The sequence below is a fragment of the Oncorhynchus tshawytscha genome, linkage group LG10 (assembly GCF_018296145.1).
Source record: "Oncorhynchus tshawytscha isolate Ot180627B linkage group LG10, Otsh_v2.0, whole genome shotgun sequence".
NCBI lineage: Eukaryota > Metazoa > Chordata > Actinopteri > Salmoniformes > Salmonidae > Oncorhynchus > Oncorhynchus tshawytscha.
This window is the reverse complement of record NC_056438.1, coordinates 41,091,748-41,107,172: the sequence shown is the minus strand read 5'-3', so window position 1 is coordinate 41,107,172 and position 15,425 is coordinate 41,091,748. Positions and strand designations below refer to the sequence as shown.

The window sequence follows — 15,425 nt, the reverse complement described above, 5'->3', positions numbered from 1 at the left end:
TGTTGACTTATCCAGCTGTAACGCATAGATTTCACTGGCTTGTATGTGAAGCAGTAATTGTTTCAAAACATCTCCTGCCATGTCACTGATGCGTTGTGAAACGGTGTTGTTTGATGAAGGCATTGTCTGTATATATATTTTTTGCCTATTCCCCCAGCATTGTCCCAGCCATGTCTGCGGCAGCAAGAAGAATTAAGTCCTCCACAATAGTATGGGGCTTGCCTGTCCTAGCAACTCGGTAGCTCACGCTTCTAGCCCCTTCTTATTAATGATATCTGTTGCCTTTATACATGTTTTAATACTTGAACATCGTCTTAATTCTCGCTCAAAAAAACTCCTGTGGCTTATTTTTCAAATTGGCATGTTTTGTTTCTAAATGTCTGCGCAAGAGTGAAGGTTTCATTGAGTTGTGAGATAGTACTTTTGCACATATAACACACCGTGGATGAGGAAAGGCACTACTCCCAATATAAGTGAACCCCAAATCAATGTAGTTCTCATCATATTTGAGCGTCTTCGATGGTCCAACGTCCCTGTCTGTTGTTCGGTGCTTTCCCAGGTAAGGGGGCAGTAGCTCTTCGGCTGCATCAGATTCACAACTGTCAGTGTCCATGATAGGTGGACTAACAACAAATGTAGAATTACTGATGCTAGCATGGATGTGCTCGTGGAAGCAGAACAACTTGTGTCGTCGACAGGTGCAGGTGTAGTACTGCTGGTAGTAGCAGTACTACCAGTAGAGCTGGTATGTGTCTCTATGGATGCGGGCCTTACTTTTTTTTAACCATTAATCAAGTTTCGAGAAAATGGAATGAGCAGCAGCTACGTTTGGCTACATACGGCTACAGCTACGTTAGTTGAATTCCCGGCGAGAGAGTAATGGTTACTGTAAAGATTCTTAGGTCTTGCAGAAATCTGTGTTGGAATATTCCTGATTTCCTACCTATTCACTCCTGATTCTGGGGAAAGTTACTGGAATATTGCCACCCTAATAAATCACTTTATGCACTGTCTTCTTGATTTCGTAAATCTTAATTATAGGGTCTCTATGGGACATACAAGCAAGTCTAACGAAAGCTTACCCTTTGAACCCAAAGTCAGTTAAGGAAATGCTGTTGCTCGAGGTACTTTGCTGGATGGAATCCTATTTTTCCGCAATAACAGTGGGCAACCGTCTATGTGGCTCTTCATGTGAATAAAGTACTTCACATAGGTCCATATATATGTGTAAATTGGCATAAATAGCTACTAATATGCACACTTATTATACACGGATGAATACTGTATCTAATATTATCTAATTATGTATGTTACTGGATGCACAGCATGGATGAATACGTGTGTGTGTGTGTGTGTGTGTGTGTGTGTGTGTGTGTGTGTGTGTGTGTGTGTGTGTGTGTGTGTGTGTGTGTGTGTGTGTGTGTGTGTGTGTGTGTGTGTGTGTGAGAGAAGCTCAGGGGGATAGCTGAACAGTGGGAGTGGACAGGAAATGGCTTTGGAAATACTATTGACACTGTTGTCCATTTGGTTGAATGGAAATTATTCTGCCTAAACATGATATTTAGCTACGTAGTTCCACAGACTCCAGAAGCTTTTCTTGATCAGTTCCAAAGACCGTACTAGGGACTGTAATTTCAATTTCCGATGCCTTTTTTACATGTATTTTCCCCTTCAGCATATCAGTTAAGTCAATTTAAACTAAACCACATTCGTTCTAGCTGTTTGTGACTTAGGGGTACACTTACAGAGTACAGGTTGACAAGCTCAGTTAAGACCTTACCGATACAGTTATGTGCCTCGCCAAGAGCACAACACACAGTATTCCCCACACGTTTACCACTATCAATGTATCCCACCTGTTTACCAGTCCACTCATCTGACTGGGTAGCAGGAGTCAATACAGCCAGTTGTGGTCTTGGTGTTTTTGAGATGGTGTAGGGTGAAATTGTACAATAGATGCTGGTCTTGGGTCAGGTTTGCATTTTCTCCCAAAATATGGTTAGGATTGGGGGTGAGGAAGCTGATCCTAGATCTGTACCTAGCAGAAACTTCACCCTGGAGCGTTTGAGATGGACTTATACATGGTGGTCGGGCTGTGCAGGTCACGCAGCAGACTACTATAGCATTCTGAAATACTTAAACATCTGGTGCACTGTGCAGCCTGACTGGACTAAAGCACAGGTGAGGTAACATCAAATGTTGCAGATATTTTGGTGGTCTGCCTTTTGAAAATGCTGTGTTTCCAGAGCTCGAGTGCATCTCACTTGAATTGTGGTACGGAAGAGGAAAGGCTTTTGTCACATCTTTTTTTTTTTTTACATTCCCCTTCAACATACAGTACCTTTTTATGAGGACATAAAAGTTTTGACCTTAAACACAAACAGGTTCCAAAAGGGCTCAGTTTGGTAGAGGAAATATCTTGTTCTGAAAGATGTGAAACCTTCATTGCGCTGCATTGACTCACTAGGAGTCAGTGTTAGTTACTAGTAGTAGTCACTTGTTACAAGTAGTCACTAGTAGCTATCAAACTTCAGCAGCTAAAATGTGTCATTCCCTCTCCCCCTTCCAGGTAAACGGAACAGAAGCGGATTATGAATATGAGGAGATCACGCTCGAACGGGTAAGGGGACTGTCTCTTTCTTTAAAAAATGTTTTTAATTCACAACTGTTGCTTCCTAAATGGCTCTATGGGCCCAGGTCAAAAGTATTGCACTATGTAGGGAATAGGGTGCCATTTGGGAATCACCCACATTCTTTGCACAGCAACACAGGACCTCTTCTGTCACTATATTGAAGTGGTTCAGTACAAGATACAAACAGTAAAGTACTTTTAAGTACTCACAATGGAAGTAGTACAGTCCTTTTGATTGTATTAGAAAGTAGCGTGTGTGTAATGTTCATGTCTGACATGGTATGCCCTCCAAATTCGTGGTGGGGGGGTGGGATCTTACACTTTGAGGGCCGTTGTGGGTGCAGGCATTTGCTTCGGCCAAGCAATAAGACTACATTTTACAAATCAGTCTTTATTGTAGACTATGATTGAGGATATGGTCAAATCAGGTGCGTTTTTGCTTGCCCGAAGAAAAGGCCTGCACCCACGCTGGCCCTCAAAGGGTACAGTTTGCATATGTCTCGTATTATACACACTAACAGCTAGCACTGTGGCGTTCATGAAATGTTGTCAAGCAAATAACTGCAGGTCTCACGATAATTTACCGTTAATGAACATAAACACATTTAGCATCTCCTGGCTTCCTCACAGAGCCTACAAGCCACTGATACAGACCTTTGGAACATTCACATTTAAAAAAAAGTTTAAGTCCATTTATTATAACCTACACCACCTACACAATAAATCCATTATTTATTTTAAACAGGTCTAAACAAACAGGATATGAAGAAAATGTAGTCTATTTCAGAAGAACAGAATAGCATACTCCAAGTTGTCCTTTTGTTAGGCCCTGATCTGGCTACGCCATCTGGCTGTGGGCTACACTAGTTAATTTAGCAGACAAGATTTACTTAGAAGTCTGTGTCATTATTTTATAGTATGAAGAATACAATTGGACATAGCTGAATAATATTGAAAGGATATTTTCTCTAACAATTTGAGGGAGTGCGCACATGCGGCTATTTTGTGTTGAGCGCTTAACAAAGACACAGGTACTCCGATGTGCTTAATTTAGAGTTATTAACGTAACTTTATTTGTGATATAAATGTTGGGCTATATGTTTTGATTTTTAATACATTCTAAGGCTGCATGATGCGACTAACGAGGATTTGAAAAAATTTGATGAACGACATGATCTCTGCTTTGTTTTTTGGGCAGGCTGTACCCACTTCATCAGTCTCTCACTCACAATTTGACAAGCACTTGACAATGCCTCAAATATCCCGGCTGCATCCCCTTTGTGTGGCCGTAATACCCCATAAAAAAATCCATGTATTTTGCGGAAAGTGACTGTTGTGCCCTTATAATAATTATAATTCCCTTCTCCCGGCTGCATTCCAAAGCACCTTTCACTCACATGGCTCTCCGTCACGTGATAGGGTCTTTCTCACAGGCTACAAGTGAAGATGGACACATCGGGGACACAACTGTGCACGTACTTATACAATTCTGAGGCGCATATTGAAGATATTAGAAGAACTGTCCACAATTACTTTTCGTAAGCCAACAAGATGAGTTGATCGAACGAACAGCAAAAGCGCTAGCCTATGTCAATCTACTATCCCCATAGTACAAAAGTTGACCTACTCTATTCTGTGCGAGAAATAAATATTTGAAACATAGTGTGGGACAGTTGTGGGATGCGATAGATTCCAAATGAATACCTCCACTAGCATCAAAAAACGTGTTTTAAGCAATGAGCCTGACGCAAGAGATGAGAACGCTTAGCTTAAAATATCGATAAACTATTAGGCTATTTCTTCAAATAAAGGCAGGCAGAAGCTACAAGCGCGAATGTTCCGTTAGCAGGACAACACCATTCTCAAAAGTGACCACAAATGTGATTATGCATTTAATGCTTTTATTATAAAGGTGCTTTTTAATGGTGAAATTTTCTTCCCCAAACTTAAAAATCGTGCTCTGTGTGTATGTACAGTGGGGAGAACAAGTATTTGATACACTGCCGATTTTGCAGGTTTTCCTACTTACAAAGCATGTAGAGGTCTGTCATTTTTATCATAGGTACGCCTCAACTGTGAGAGATGGAATATAAACAAAAAAATCATATTGTATGATTTTTAAGTAGCTAATTTGCATTTTATTGCATGACATAAGTATTTGATACATCAGAAAAGCAGAACTTAATATTTAATACAGAAACCTTTGTTTGCAATTACAGAGATCATGTTTCCTGTAGTTCTTGACAAGGTTTGCACACACTGCAGCAGGGATTTTGGCCCACTCCTCCACACAGACCTTCTCCAGATCCTTCAGGTTTCGGGGCTGTCGCTGGGCAATACGGACTTTCAGCTCCCCCCAAAGATGTTCTTTTGGGTTCAGGTCTGGAGATTGGCTAGGCCACTCCAGGACCTTGAGATGCTTCTTACGGAGCCACTCCTTAGTTGCCCTGGCTGTGTGTTTCGGGTCGTTGTCATGCTGGAAGACCCAGCCACGACCCATCTTCAATGCTCTTACTGAGGGAAGGAGGTTGTTGGCCAAGATCTCGCGATACATGGCCCCATCCATCCTCCCCTCAATACGGTGCAGTCGTCCTGTCCCCTTTGCAGAAAAGCATCCCCAAAGAATGATGTTTCCACCTCCATGCTTCACGGTTGAGATGGTGTTCTTGGGGTTGTACTCATCCTTCTTCCTCCAAACACGGCGAGTGGAGTTTAGACCAAAAAGCTCTATTTTTGTCTCATCAGACCACATGACCTTCTCCCATTCCTCCTCTGGATCATCCAGATGGTCATTGGCAAACTTCAGACGGGCCTGGACAGGATTTTAATCCATGGCGACCTAGTGTGTTACTAATGGTTTTCTTTGAGACTGTGGTCCCAGCTCTCTTCATGTCATTGACCAGGTCCTGCCATGTAGTTCTGGGCTGATCCCTCACCTTCCTCATGATCATTGATGCCCCACGAGGTGAGCTCTTGCATGGAGCCCCAGACCGAGGGTGATTGACCGTCATCTTCCATTTTCTAATAAATTGCGCCAACAGTTGTTGCCTTCTCACCAAGCTGCTTGCCTATTGTCCTGTAGCCCATCCCAGCCTTGTGCAGGTCTACAATTGTATCCCTGATGTCCTTACACAGCTCTCTGGTCTTGGCCATTGCGGAGAGGTTGGAGTCTGTTTGAGTGTGGACAGGTGTCTTTTATACAGGTAACGAGTTCAAACAGGTGCAGTTAATACAGGTAATGAGTGGAGAACAGGAGGGCTTCTTAAAGAAAAACTAACAGGTCTGTGAGAGACAGAATTCTTACTTGTTGGTAGGTGATCAAATACTTATGTCATGCAATAAAATGCAAATTAATTACTTAAAAATCATACAATGTGATTTTCTTGATTTTTGTTTTAGATTCCGTCTCTCACAGTTGAAGTGTACTACCTATGAAAAAAATTACAGACCCCTACATACTTTGTAAGTAGGAAAACCTGCCAACTCAGCAGTGTATCAAATAGTTGTTCTCCCCACTGTATGTAATTTAGGCTCTACACCCATTGTAAAGCGGATTAATGTTCTTCAATTTAAGAAGTTATTTGGTGCTTTAGTTGTCATACAAACCTTAATAAAACATATAAGCCTATGGGCTAGGCTACATGAGATGTGCAACTATGAAACAAAATGCGCTGTTTGCCTTAAGCTGGGCATCATTCACAAGTGATAGGCTAAAATTGTCACCCATCACACTATTCTTGATTTAATATTGTCTTTACATATACTAAATAATATATGTATGAAATTTGTTTTGATTTAGAATTGGACCATTATCATGCACCTGTATCAAAACAGGGGCAGCGGGAAACAATACATGTAATCTATGCACTTAAATAGTAAATGGAGTATGCTTTTCGCGGGGTTCATTTTCCTGCCAGCCAGGTGGGCTATACTCCTGTTGTAAAAATAATCAATGTGCTTAATGTTAAGAAAGTTGAGAAATAAATATAGTAGGCCTAGCCTATAGAAAGCTGATGGTATCCTCTTTTAAATAGAGGTTCTCAGGCAATTGCATAGCCTATGGAAATGTTGCGCAATTTGAGCTCATGGGTTCTCAACACGGAACCCAAACCGGCTTTGCGCGTGCGCCATCATGCAGAAATGTATTTTGTGCCCCCACACCAAATGCGATCACGACACGCAGATTAAAATATCAAAACAAACTCTGAACCAATTTCAGTAATGTGGGGACAGGTCGAAAAGCATTAAACATTTATGGCAATTTAGCTAGCTAGCTTGCACTTGCTAGCTAATTTGTCCTATTTAGCTAGCTTGCTGTTGCTAGCTAATTTGTCCTGGGATAAAAACATGGAGTTATTTTACCTGAAATGCACAAGGTCCTCTACTCCGACAATTAATCCACACATAAAACAGTCAACCGAATCATTTCTTGTCATCTCTCCTTCTTCCAGGCCTTTTCTTCTCTGGACTTTTTTTTGTGATTGGTAACTTTCCTAAATTAGGTGCATTACCGCTACCGACCTCGTTTATCTTTCAGTCACCATGTGGGTATAACCAATGAGGAGATGGCACGTGGGTACCTGCTTCTATAAACCAATGAGGAGATGGGAGAGGCAGGACATTCAGCCCGATCTGCGTCACAAATAGAACTGACTTCTGTTTTAGCCCTTGGTAACGCAGACACTCATTGGCGCGCGCAAACAGTGTGGGTGCAGTAATTGAAAAATATAGATTTCTACATTTATTTTGCAATGCGAGCGGTGTAGTCAGGGTACAAGTGTTTTATTCGATTTTCAATTACATTTGCATTGATGTCAGAGTGATTTGAGGGACAATAGAGTGGGGTACCAGACAGTTAGCAAGTTTGGTGGGCGACTAATGACCATCAGCAGCATCAGAGCTTGGAGAAGCCTAATTACCATGACTAAATGTCATGTGGAATTTGACTGTTGTCTAGACTCGTGACCGCTGGTGGGGCGGTAATGCAGTCACTGTAACAGCCTTACCCACAGCTCGAGTATGCAGCGTCTGTATGAATTCCATTTTTCTACTCAGATAATTCAGGGAATTCATTCAATTTGGTAATTACTTTGCAATTCGTCTCTTGGAATTGAGTGGAAATGGAACTGACCCCAACACTGCTCGTATAATACAGCACCATCAGGACCATAATGTTCTCTCCTCTCAAGTTATCCTGTATTAAACAGCCAGCTCTCTTGTGTAGTACACTCCTCCAGTCTCTCCAATGTTCCACTCAAGTCTGACACATAGGGAACCATATTCCCTATATATGAGCACTATAAAGGGAATAGGGTACCATTTAGGACTTAGACCATGTCTCTGGCGTTATACGCATTTTGTTGCTTTGTGCACTCTTGCATTATGTAGCCATGTCTTAATCCTCCCAATGCACCCATGGTGATGTATTTTTGTTATGTTCCTTTTTTTCTTTTGCGTGACCCATTTCAGCTGTACTTTCAAGTGCACGGTATTATTAGCGTAGCGTAAATAAAAAATGCTCGCCTCTCCGCAAGCTGTCTCCCTGGGAGCTCTTATCCCCAGCGCCCGCTGCCATTCCTAAGTAACAACGCACTCTGTGTGCTCCTACTGGCTTGGTGTGTTTTATAATGTGATAATACTGCCACTTTGTTGTAAATGCTTGATGACCATTTGGAAATTAGCCTGGTCCCAGATCTGGTTTGTGCTGTCTTGCCAACTCGTCTTGCATTACCGTAAAACTTGGTAAGAATAAACCTTAGGAGTAGGCAAGACTGCACAAACAAATCTGTTGTATGCAGTAGCAGTTTGTAATTGTTGACATGTATTATTATTATTATTCATAAATTAACATGGGATTTATATAGCGCTTTTCAAAGACCTAAAGGTGCTTATGGAGAAAGTGTGTTTGTGTGTCTTTGGTTTCTCCAGGGTAACTCTGGGCTGGGTTTCAGTATCGCGGGGGGAACGGACAACCCCCACATCGGTGAAGACCCCAGCATCTTCATCACCAAGGTCATCCCTGGGGGGGCGGCGGCCCAGGACGGACGACTCCGGTGAGTGAGGAACACATACACATATTAGAGGCGTGAACGTTTAAACATGAAAACGTTAACGTTAAGAAAAAATCCCTAAGCGTGAAAGTCACAGTTATCACAAAGCTACCACTAACAGGTCCCGATCATCAACATAAAGGGACAATTTCAATTAAACAAATACCTAATGCAACAGTGTTGGAACATTAGTAAGAGATATGCATCTTTCAAATGATTATATAAAGTTCTCTGCACGCCATCGGCGTTAAGTTGGAAAAATTGTAGCGAAAGGCATGCGACAGCAGCAAAGTCCTGTATGGCAATACTTTGAGAAGTTAAATGAAGTGGTGAAATGCAAACTTTTCCAGATGGAATTGAGGTACGGTAATGATGGTAACAGGGACGTCACCTGGAAACCCCTGTTCAGTCTATGCCATCGAAAGAGCAGGTGTTCCAAATGTTTTGTACACTCAGGGCCCTATATTCCACTAGGGCTGGGAATTGCCAGGGACCTCACGATATGATGTTATCACGATACTTATGTGCTTGTATTTTAATTCTTGCGTTTGTATATGTATTGATACTGCCATTTTATTGCCATTTGATGTTCCAAACATTGTCTGCTGTATTGAGACGAGAGAGCATGAGAAAATTAGTTTTGATCAGTCGGAAATAAATGTACTGAAAACATGTTGGGTCACTATTTCAGAAGATGGTGAACAAGCTTTAGGATGAAAAATACCAGTGTTGGTACAGCCGACTAGTGCAAAATAAATATTGCGATATTGTTAAAAGGATATGATACGATATAGCGTCAAAAATAATATTTCAATATGTAACTATCTATTTTTCCCCCTCATCAATATATTCCACCCTCAGCTAATGTCACACACGCAGCTGATTTTATCACATCATGTGTGCAGCGCATAGTCAATCACCGGACTACCCTGTATTAATACTAGGTAATTTCAACAGCTGTATGCACAAAAAGGTGCTGCCTATGTATCAGCAATTTGCTACATTATCAGCAATTTGCTGCATGTGCTACAAGGGGTAGTAAAACAATTTATCTTTGCTTCAGCATTATTAATCATGCCTACAAGTCTACAGAGGGATGGAGTGGTCTATAAATCAGTCAAACATTGGAATGACACCTCGAGTGCAGGACTGTGAGACTGCGTTGACAGTACTGATTGGCCAGGGTAACATCAGCAACCATGTTCTGAAATCCTGTCACAAGGAATTGTCAGGTTTGTTCTCTGAGCTGTTCAATCACTTACTGAGGAAGCACACAATACCAGCTCTGTGGAAATGTTCCATCGTATGCCCAGTGCTCAAGAAGAGCTGCCCTGCTGTTCTCAATGATTACCGCCCTGTTGCATTAACACCTCTCATAATGACACGTTTTGTACTTACTACATGTACTTACTACACCTGGCTCCTTCCCATCTTGAAAAGAGTGCAATGCCCAGATGGTGGTTGTGGACTTTTCCAGTGCTTTTTTGCCAATACAGCCACTTCTAATGGGCAAGAAACTTTTGCATATGAACCAAGTCCAAACCTCATTCTGTGGATTTTATATATTTTTTGTCAAATAGACCACAATGGGTGAGAATCAACGGTGAGTGGAGCACAAAGAAAACCATCTCATTGCTTGACATTAACTTTATATGTCTATGGTTTAAAACAGACTCAGGCACAGTTCTGGGATGACAAATCCAAAATTCATACAACCATGCACATGAAATGTCACATCGTCTCATGTTCCTCCCCTCCAGCATTTGATGTTGCCGGTTTACTAACTACGGTCCTGGGAACCATCATTATGCACACCTGGCATTCATCGTTACGCGCACCTGCGCGTCATCATTAAGCACACCTTGACCTCCCCTTTATCTGACACTCCCTTAGGTTCTTTCCCCAGTCAGTATTGTTTTCTGTTAATGTCTAGACGCTAATCCTACGTTGTATCGTTCCATGTTTCTCGTTATATTAAACTTACCACCGGCTTCTCGACTCCCAGTGTCTACGTTACATTAATTAAACAATGTAAAAAAGCAATGAGGCTGATGCATCAGATCAGACCGTTTATCTTAAAATTGTTATAAAGTTTTATTTCTTCATAGCTCAAAATGTGAGCATGGCTGTAGGCTATGGGCTATGTTCCAAAATGCAATTAGCGGGAAAACACTGTTCTCAAAAGCGCACCACATGCGCAAGCAGTTTCATGTGACAGAGATTGAAATACTGGTTAGAATATTAAAAAAAGGAAATCTAAAGATGCATCAACTACTACGGGTTGTTAGAGCTACTAATATGACTAGGGTTGTGCCTTTGGCTGCTGGACCATAAAATAACTTTGATTTGGAAAATCAATAGACATGAGAAAAATGATGGTTTCAATGGCATATTAAGAGTTTATGAAATAATTCCCTCAACATTCTATGGTTGTACTTTGAAGCAAGGTAAGACATACTTCATCAAATTTGATAAAACGTGCATGTTTTTAACAATTAAGATTATGGTTAAATAGTTTAAAATGCTGACTGCCTCTGCTCACGTTCAAGGTGGGTGATGTGAGGTGCGCTTCGGGCACTGTCCTTCAGGTACTGTCCTTCACTCCTCCGGTCTTGTGACCATTTGATCTGAACGAACCATGAGTATGTCGACAGAATCAAGCCTTTAGATGTTATTGTTAATTAATATCTAACGTGACTGGCGTTTATCCTATATTTATGCAATTAAAGGTTTAACTAAAGTTTGGCTTCATTTTCTGGAGCCTCCCTCATATCAGCCTCGGTTTGGTTTGGACATGAGGATGTAGCCAATATACATATCACCTACACTTCGACATGTAGCCGTTTTTATTTACACTGAACAAAAATATAAACGCAACATGCAACAATTTCAAAGGTATTTACAGAGTTACAGTTCATGTTAGGGAATCAGTCAATTTAAATAAATTCATTAGGCCCTAATCTATTGATTTCACATGACTGGGACTGGCCATTGAAGAAGAGTGGGACAACATTCCACAGGCCACAATCAACAGCTCGATCAACTCTATGCGAAGATGTCACGCTGCATGAGGCAAATGGTGGTCACATCAGATACTGACTGGTTTTCTGATCCACGCCCTTACCTTTTAAAAAAAAAAGTATGGTATCTGTGACCAACATGCGTATCTGTGTTCCCAGTCATAAAGTAGGGCCTAATACATTTTTATTCTATAAACTCTATCATTGTGTCCAATACCTTAAAAACACGTTATAGGTGTAGCAATTGGGATACACCAGATTTCAGGGGGGTTAAAATCACCTTACATCATTTCACAAATAGTTTCATCTTCACTCATTCATTTTATACAATAATTACACGCAAACCTCATAAGAGGCACCTGTATAAACAGAGTTATGGTAGTGTGGCTTTATTGGCTTTCATCCTTGCAGACTTGTCAGGTAATTTTCGGGTCAATGCCTGGAGGTCAGTCAGAATTGGTGTCGAGGGAGTCTAGTGGTTTTACTACAAGTCACTGTACCTTCCACTATTGTAGTTGTGATAGGTATTTATTTATTTTATTTTATTTTACCTTTATTTAACCAGGTAGGCAAGTTGAGAACAAGTTCTCATTTACAATTGCGACCTGGCCAAGATAAAGCAAAGCAGTTCGACAGATACAACGACACAGAGTTACACATGGAGTAAAACAAACATACAGTCAATAATACAGTATAAACAAGTCTATATACAATGTGAGCAAATGAGGTGAGAAGGGAGGTAAAGGCAAAAAAGGCCATGATGGCAAAGTAAATACAATATAGCAAGTAAAACACTGGAATGGTAGTTTTGCAATGGAAGAATGTGCAAAGTAGAAATAAAAATAATGGGGTGCAAAGGAGCAAAATAAATAAATAAATAAAAATTAAATACAGTTGGGAAAGAGGTAGTTGTTTGGGCTAAATTATAGGTGGGCTATGTACAGGTGCAGTAATCTGTGAGCTGCTCTGACAGTTGGTGCTTAAAGCTAGTGAGGGAGATAAGTGTTTCCAGTTTCAGAGATTTTTGTAGTTCGTTCCAGTCATTGGCAGCAGAGAACTGGAAGGAGAGGCGGCCAAAGGAAGAATTGGTTTTGGGGGTGACTAGAGAGATATACCTGCTGGAGCGTGTGCTACAGGTGGGAGATGCTATGGTGACCAGCGAGCTGAGATAAGGGGGACTTTACCTAGCAGGGTCTTGTAGATGACATGGAGCCAGTGGGTTTGGCGACGAGTATGAAGCGAGGGCCAGCCAACGAGAGCGTACAGGTCGCAATGGTGGGTAGTATATGGGGCTTTGGTGATAAAACGGATTGCACTGTGATAGACTGCATCCAATTTGTTGAGTAGGGTATTGGAGGCTATTTTGTAAATGACATCGCCAAAGTCGAGGACTGGTAGGATGGTCAGTTTTACAAGGGTATGTTTGGCAGCATGAGTGAAGGATGCTTTGTTGCGAAATAGGAAGCCAATTCTAGATTTAACTTTGGATTGGAGATGTTTGATATGGGTCTGGAAGGAGAGTTTACAGTCTAACCAGACACCTAAGTATTTGTAGTTGTCCACGTATTCTAAGTCAGAGCCGTCCAGAGTAGTGATGTTGGACAGGCTGGTAGGTGCAGGTAGCGATCGGTTGAAGAGCATGCATTTAGTTTTACTTGTATTTAAGAGCAATTGGAGGCCACGGAAGGAGAGTTGTATGGCATTGAAGCTTGCCTGGAGGGTTGTTAACACAGTGTCCAAAGAAGGGCCGGAAGTATACAGAATGGTGTCGTCTGCGTAGAGGTGGATCAGGGATTCACCAGCAGCAAGAGCGACCTCATTGATGTATACAGAGAAGAGAGTCGGTCCAAGAATTGAACCCTGTGGCACCCCCATAGAGACTGCCAGAGGTCCGGACAGCAGACCCTCCGATTTGACACACTGAACTCTATCAGAGAAGTAGTTGGTGAACCAGGCGAGGCAATTATTTGAGAAACCAAGGCTGTCGAGTCTGCCGATGAGGATGTGGTGATTGACAGAGTCGAAAGCCTTGGCCAGATCAATGAATACGGCTGCACAGTAATGTTTCTTATCGATGGCGGTTAAGATATCGTTTAGGACCTTGAGCGTGGCTGAGGTGCACCCATGACCAGCTCTGAAACCAGATTGCATAGCAGAGAAGGTATGGTGAGATTCGAAATGGTCGGTAATCTGTTTGTTGACTTGGCTTTCGAAGACCTTAGAAAGGCACGGTAGGATAGATATAGGTCTGTAGCAGTTTGGGTCAAGAGTGTCCCCCCTTTGAAGAGGGGGATGACCGCAGCTGCTTTCCAATCTTTGGGAATCTCAGACGACACGAAAGAGAGGTTGAACAGGCTAGTAATAGGGGTGGCAACAATTTCGGCAGATAATTTTAGAAAGAAAGGGTCCAGATTGTCTAGCCCGGCTGATTTGTAGGGGTCCAGATTTTGCAGCTCTTTCAGAACATCAGCTGAATGGATTTGGGAGAAGGAGAAATGGGGAAGGCTTGGGCGAGTTGCTGTTGGGGGTGCAGTGCTGTTGTCCGGGGTAGGAGTAGCCAGGTGGAAAGCATGGCCAGCCGTAGAAAAATGCTTATTGAAATTCTCAATTATGGTGGATTTATCATTGGTGACAGTGTTTCCTATCTTCAGTGCAGTGGGCAGCTGGGAGGAGGTGTTCTTATTCTCCATGGACTTTACAGTGTCCCAGAACTTTTTGAGTTAGTGTTGCAGGAAGCAAATTTCTGCTTGAAAAAGCTAGCCTTGGCTTTTCTAACTGCCTGTGTATAATGGTTTCTAGCTTCCCTGAACAGCTGCATATCACGGGGCTGTTCGATGCTAATGCAGAACGCCATAGGATGTTTTTGTGTTGGTTAAGGGCAGTCAGGTCTGGGGAGAACCAAGGGCTATATCTGTTCCTGGTTCTAAATTTCTTGAATGGGGCATGTTTATTTAAGATGGTTAGGAAGGCATTTTTAAAAAATATCCAGGCATCCTCTACTGACGGGATGAGATCAATATCCTTCCAGGATACCCCGGCCAGGTCGATTAGAAAGGCCTGCTCGCAGAAGTGTTTCAGGGAGCGTTTTACAGTGATGAGTGGAGGTCGTTTGACCGCTGACCCATTACGGATGCAGGCAATGAGGCAGTGATCGCTGAGATCTTGGTTGAAGACAGCAGAGGTGTATTTAGAGGGGAAGTTGGTTAGGATGATATCTATGAGGGTGCCCGTGTTTAAGGCTTTGGGGATGTAGCTGGTAGGTTCATTGATAATTTGTGTGAGATTGAGGGCATCAAGTTTAGATTGTAGGATGGCTGGGGTGTTAAGCATGTTCCAGTTTAGGTCACCTAGCAGCACGAACTCTGAAGATAGATGGGGGGCAATCAGTTCACATATGGTGTCCAGAGCACAGCTGGGGGCAGAGGGTGGTCTATAGCAGGTGGCAACGGTGAGAGACTTGTTTTTAGAGAGGTGGATTTTTAAAAGTAGAAGTTCAAATTGTTTGGGTACAGACCTGGATAGTAGGACAGAACTCTGCAGGCTATCTTTGCAGTAGATTGCAACACCGCCCCCTTTGGCAGTTCTATCTTGTCTGAAAATGTTGTAGTTTGGAATTAAAATTTCTGAATTTTTGGTGGTCTTCCTAAGCCAGGATTCAGACACAGCTAGAACATCCGGGTTGGCTGAGTATGCTAAAGCAGTGAATAGAACAAACTTAGGGAG

The 15,425-nt window shown here is 42.1% G+C and overlaps 1 protein-coding gene across 26 annotated transcripts in view; it reads left to right on the top strand.

Annotated features, from left to right (window-relative positions):
• The window catches only part of dlg1b (discs large MAGUK scaffold protein 1b), a 266,351-nt gene that overhangs the window by 140,139 nt on the left and 110,787 nt on the right, over positions 1 to 15,425 (top strand). For all 26 annotated transcript variants that reach the window (XM_024435208.2, XM_042328550.1, XM_024435214.1 and 23 more), the window contains 2 exons: positions 2,570 to 2,620; positions 8,561 to 8,685. In XM_024435208.2, the coding sequence (XP_024290976.1) occupies positions 2,570 to 2,620; positions 8,561 to 8,685 (176 nt within the window). The remainder of the gene's footprint in view (positions 1 to 2,569; positions 2,621 to 8,560; positions 8,686 to 15,425) is intronic.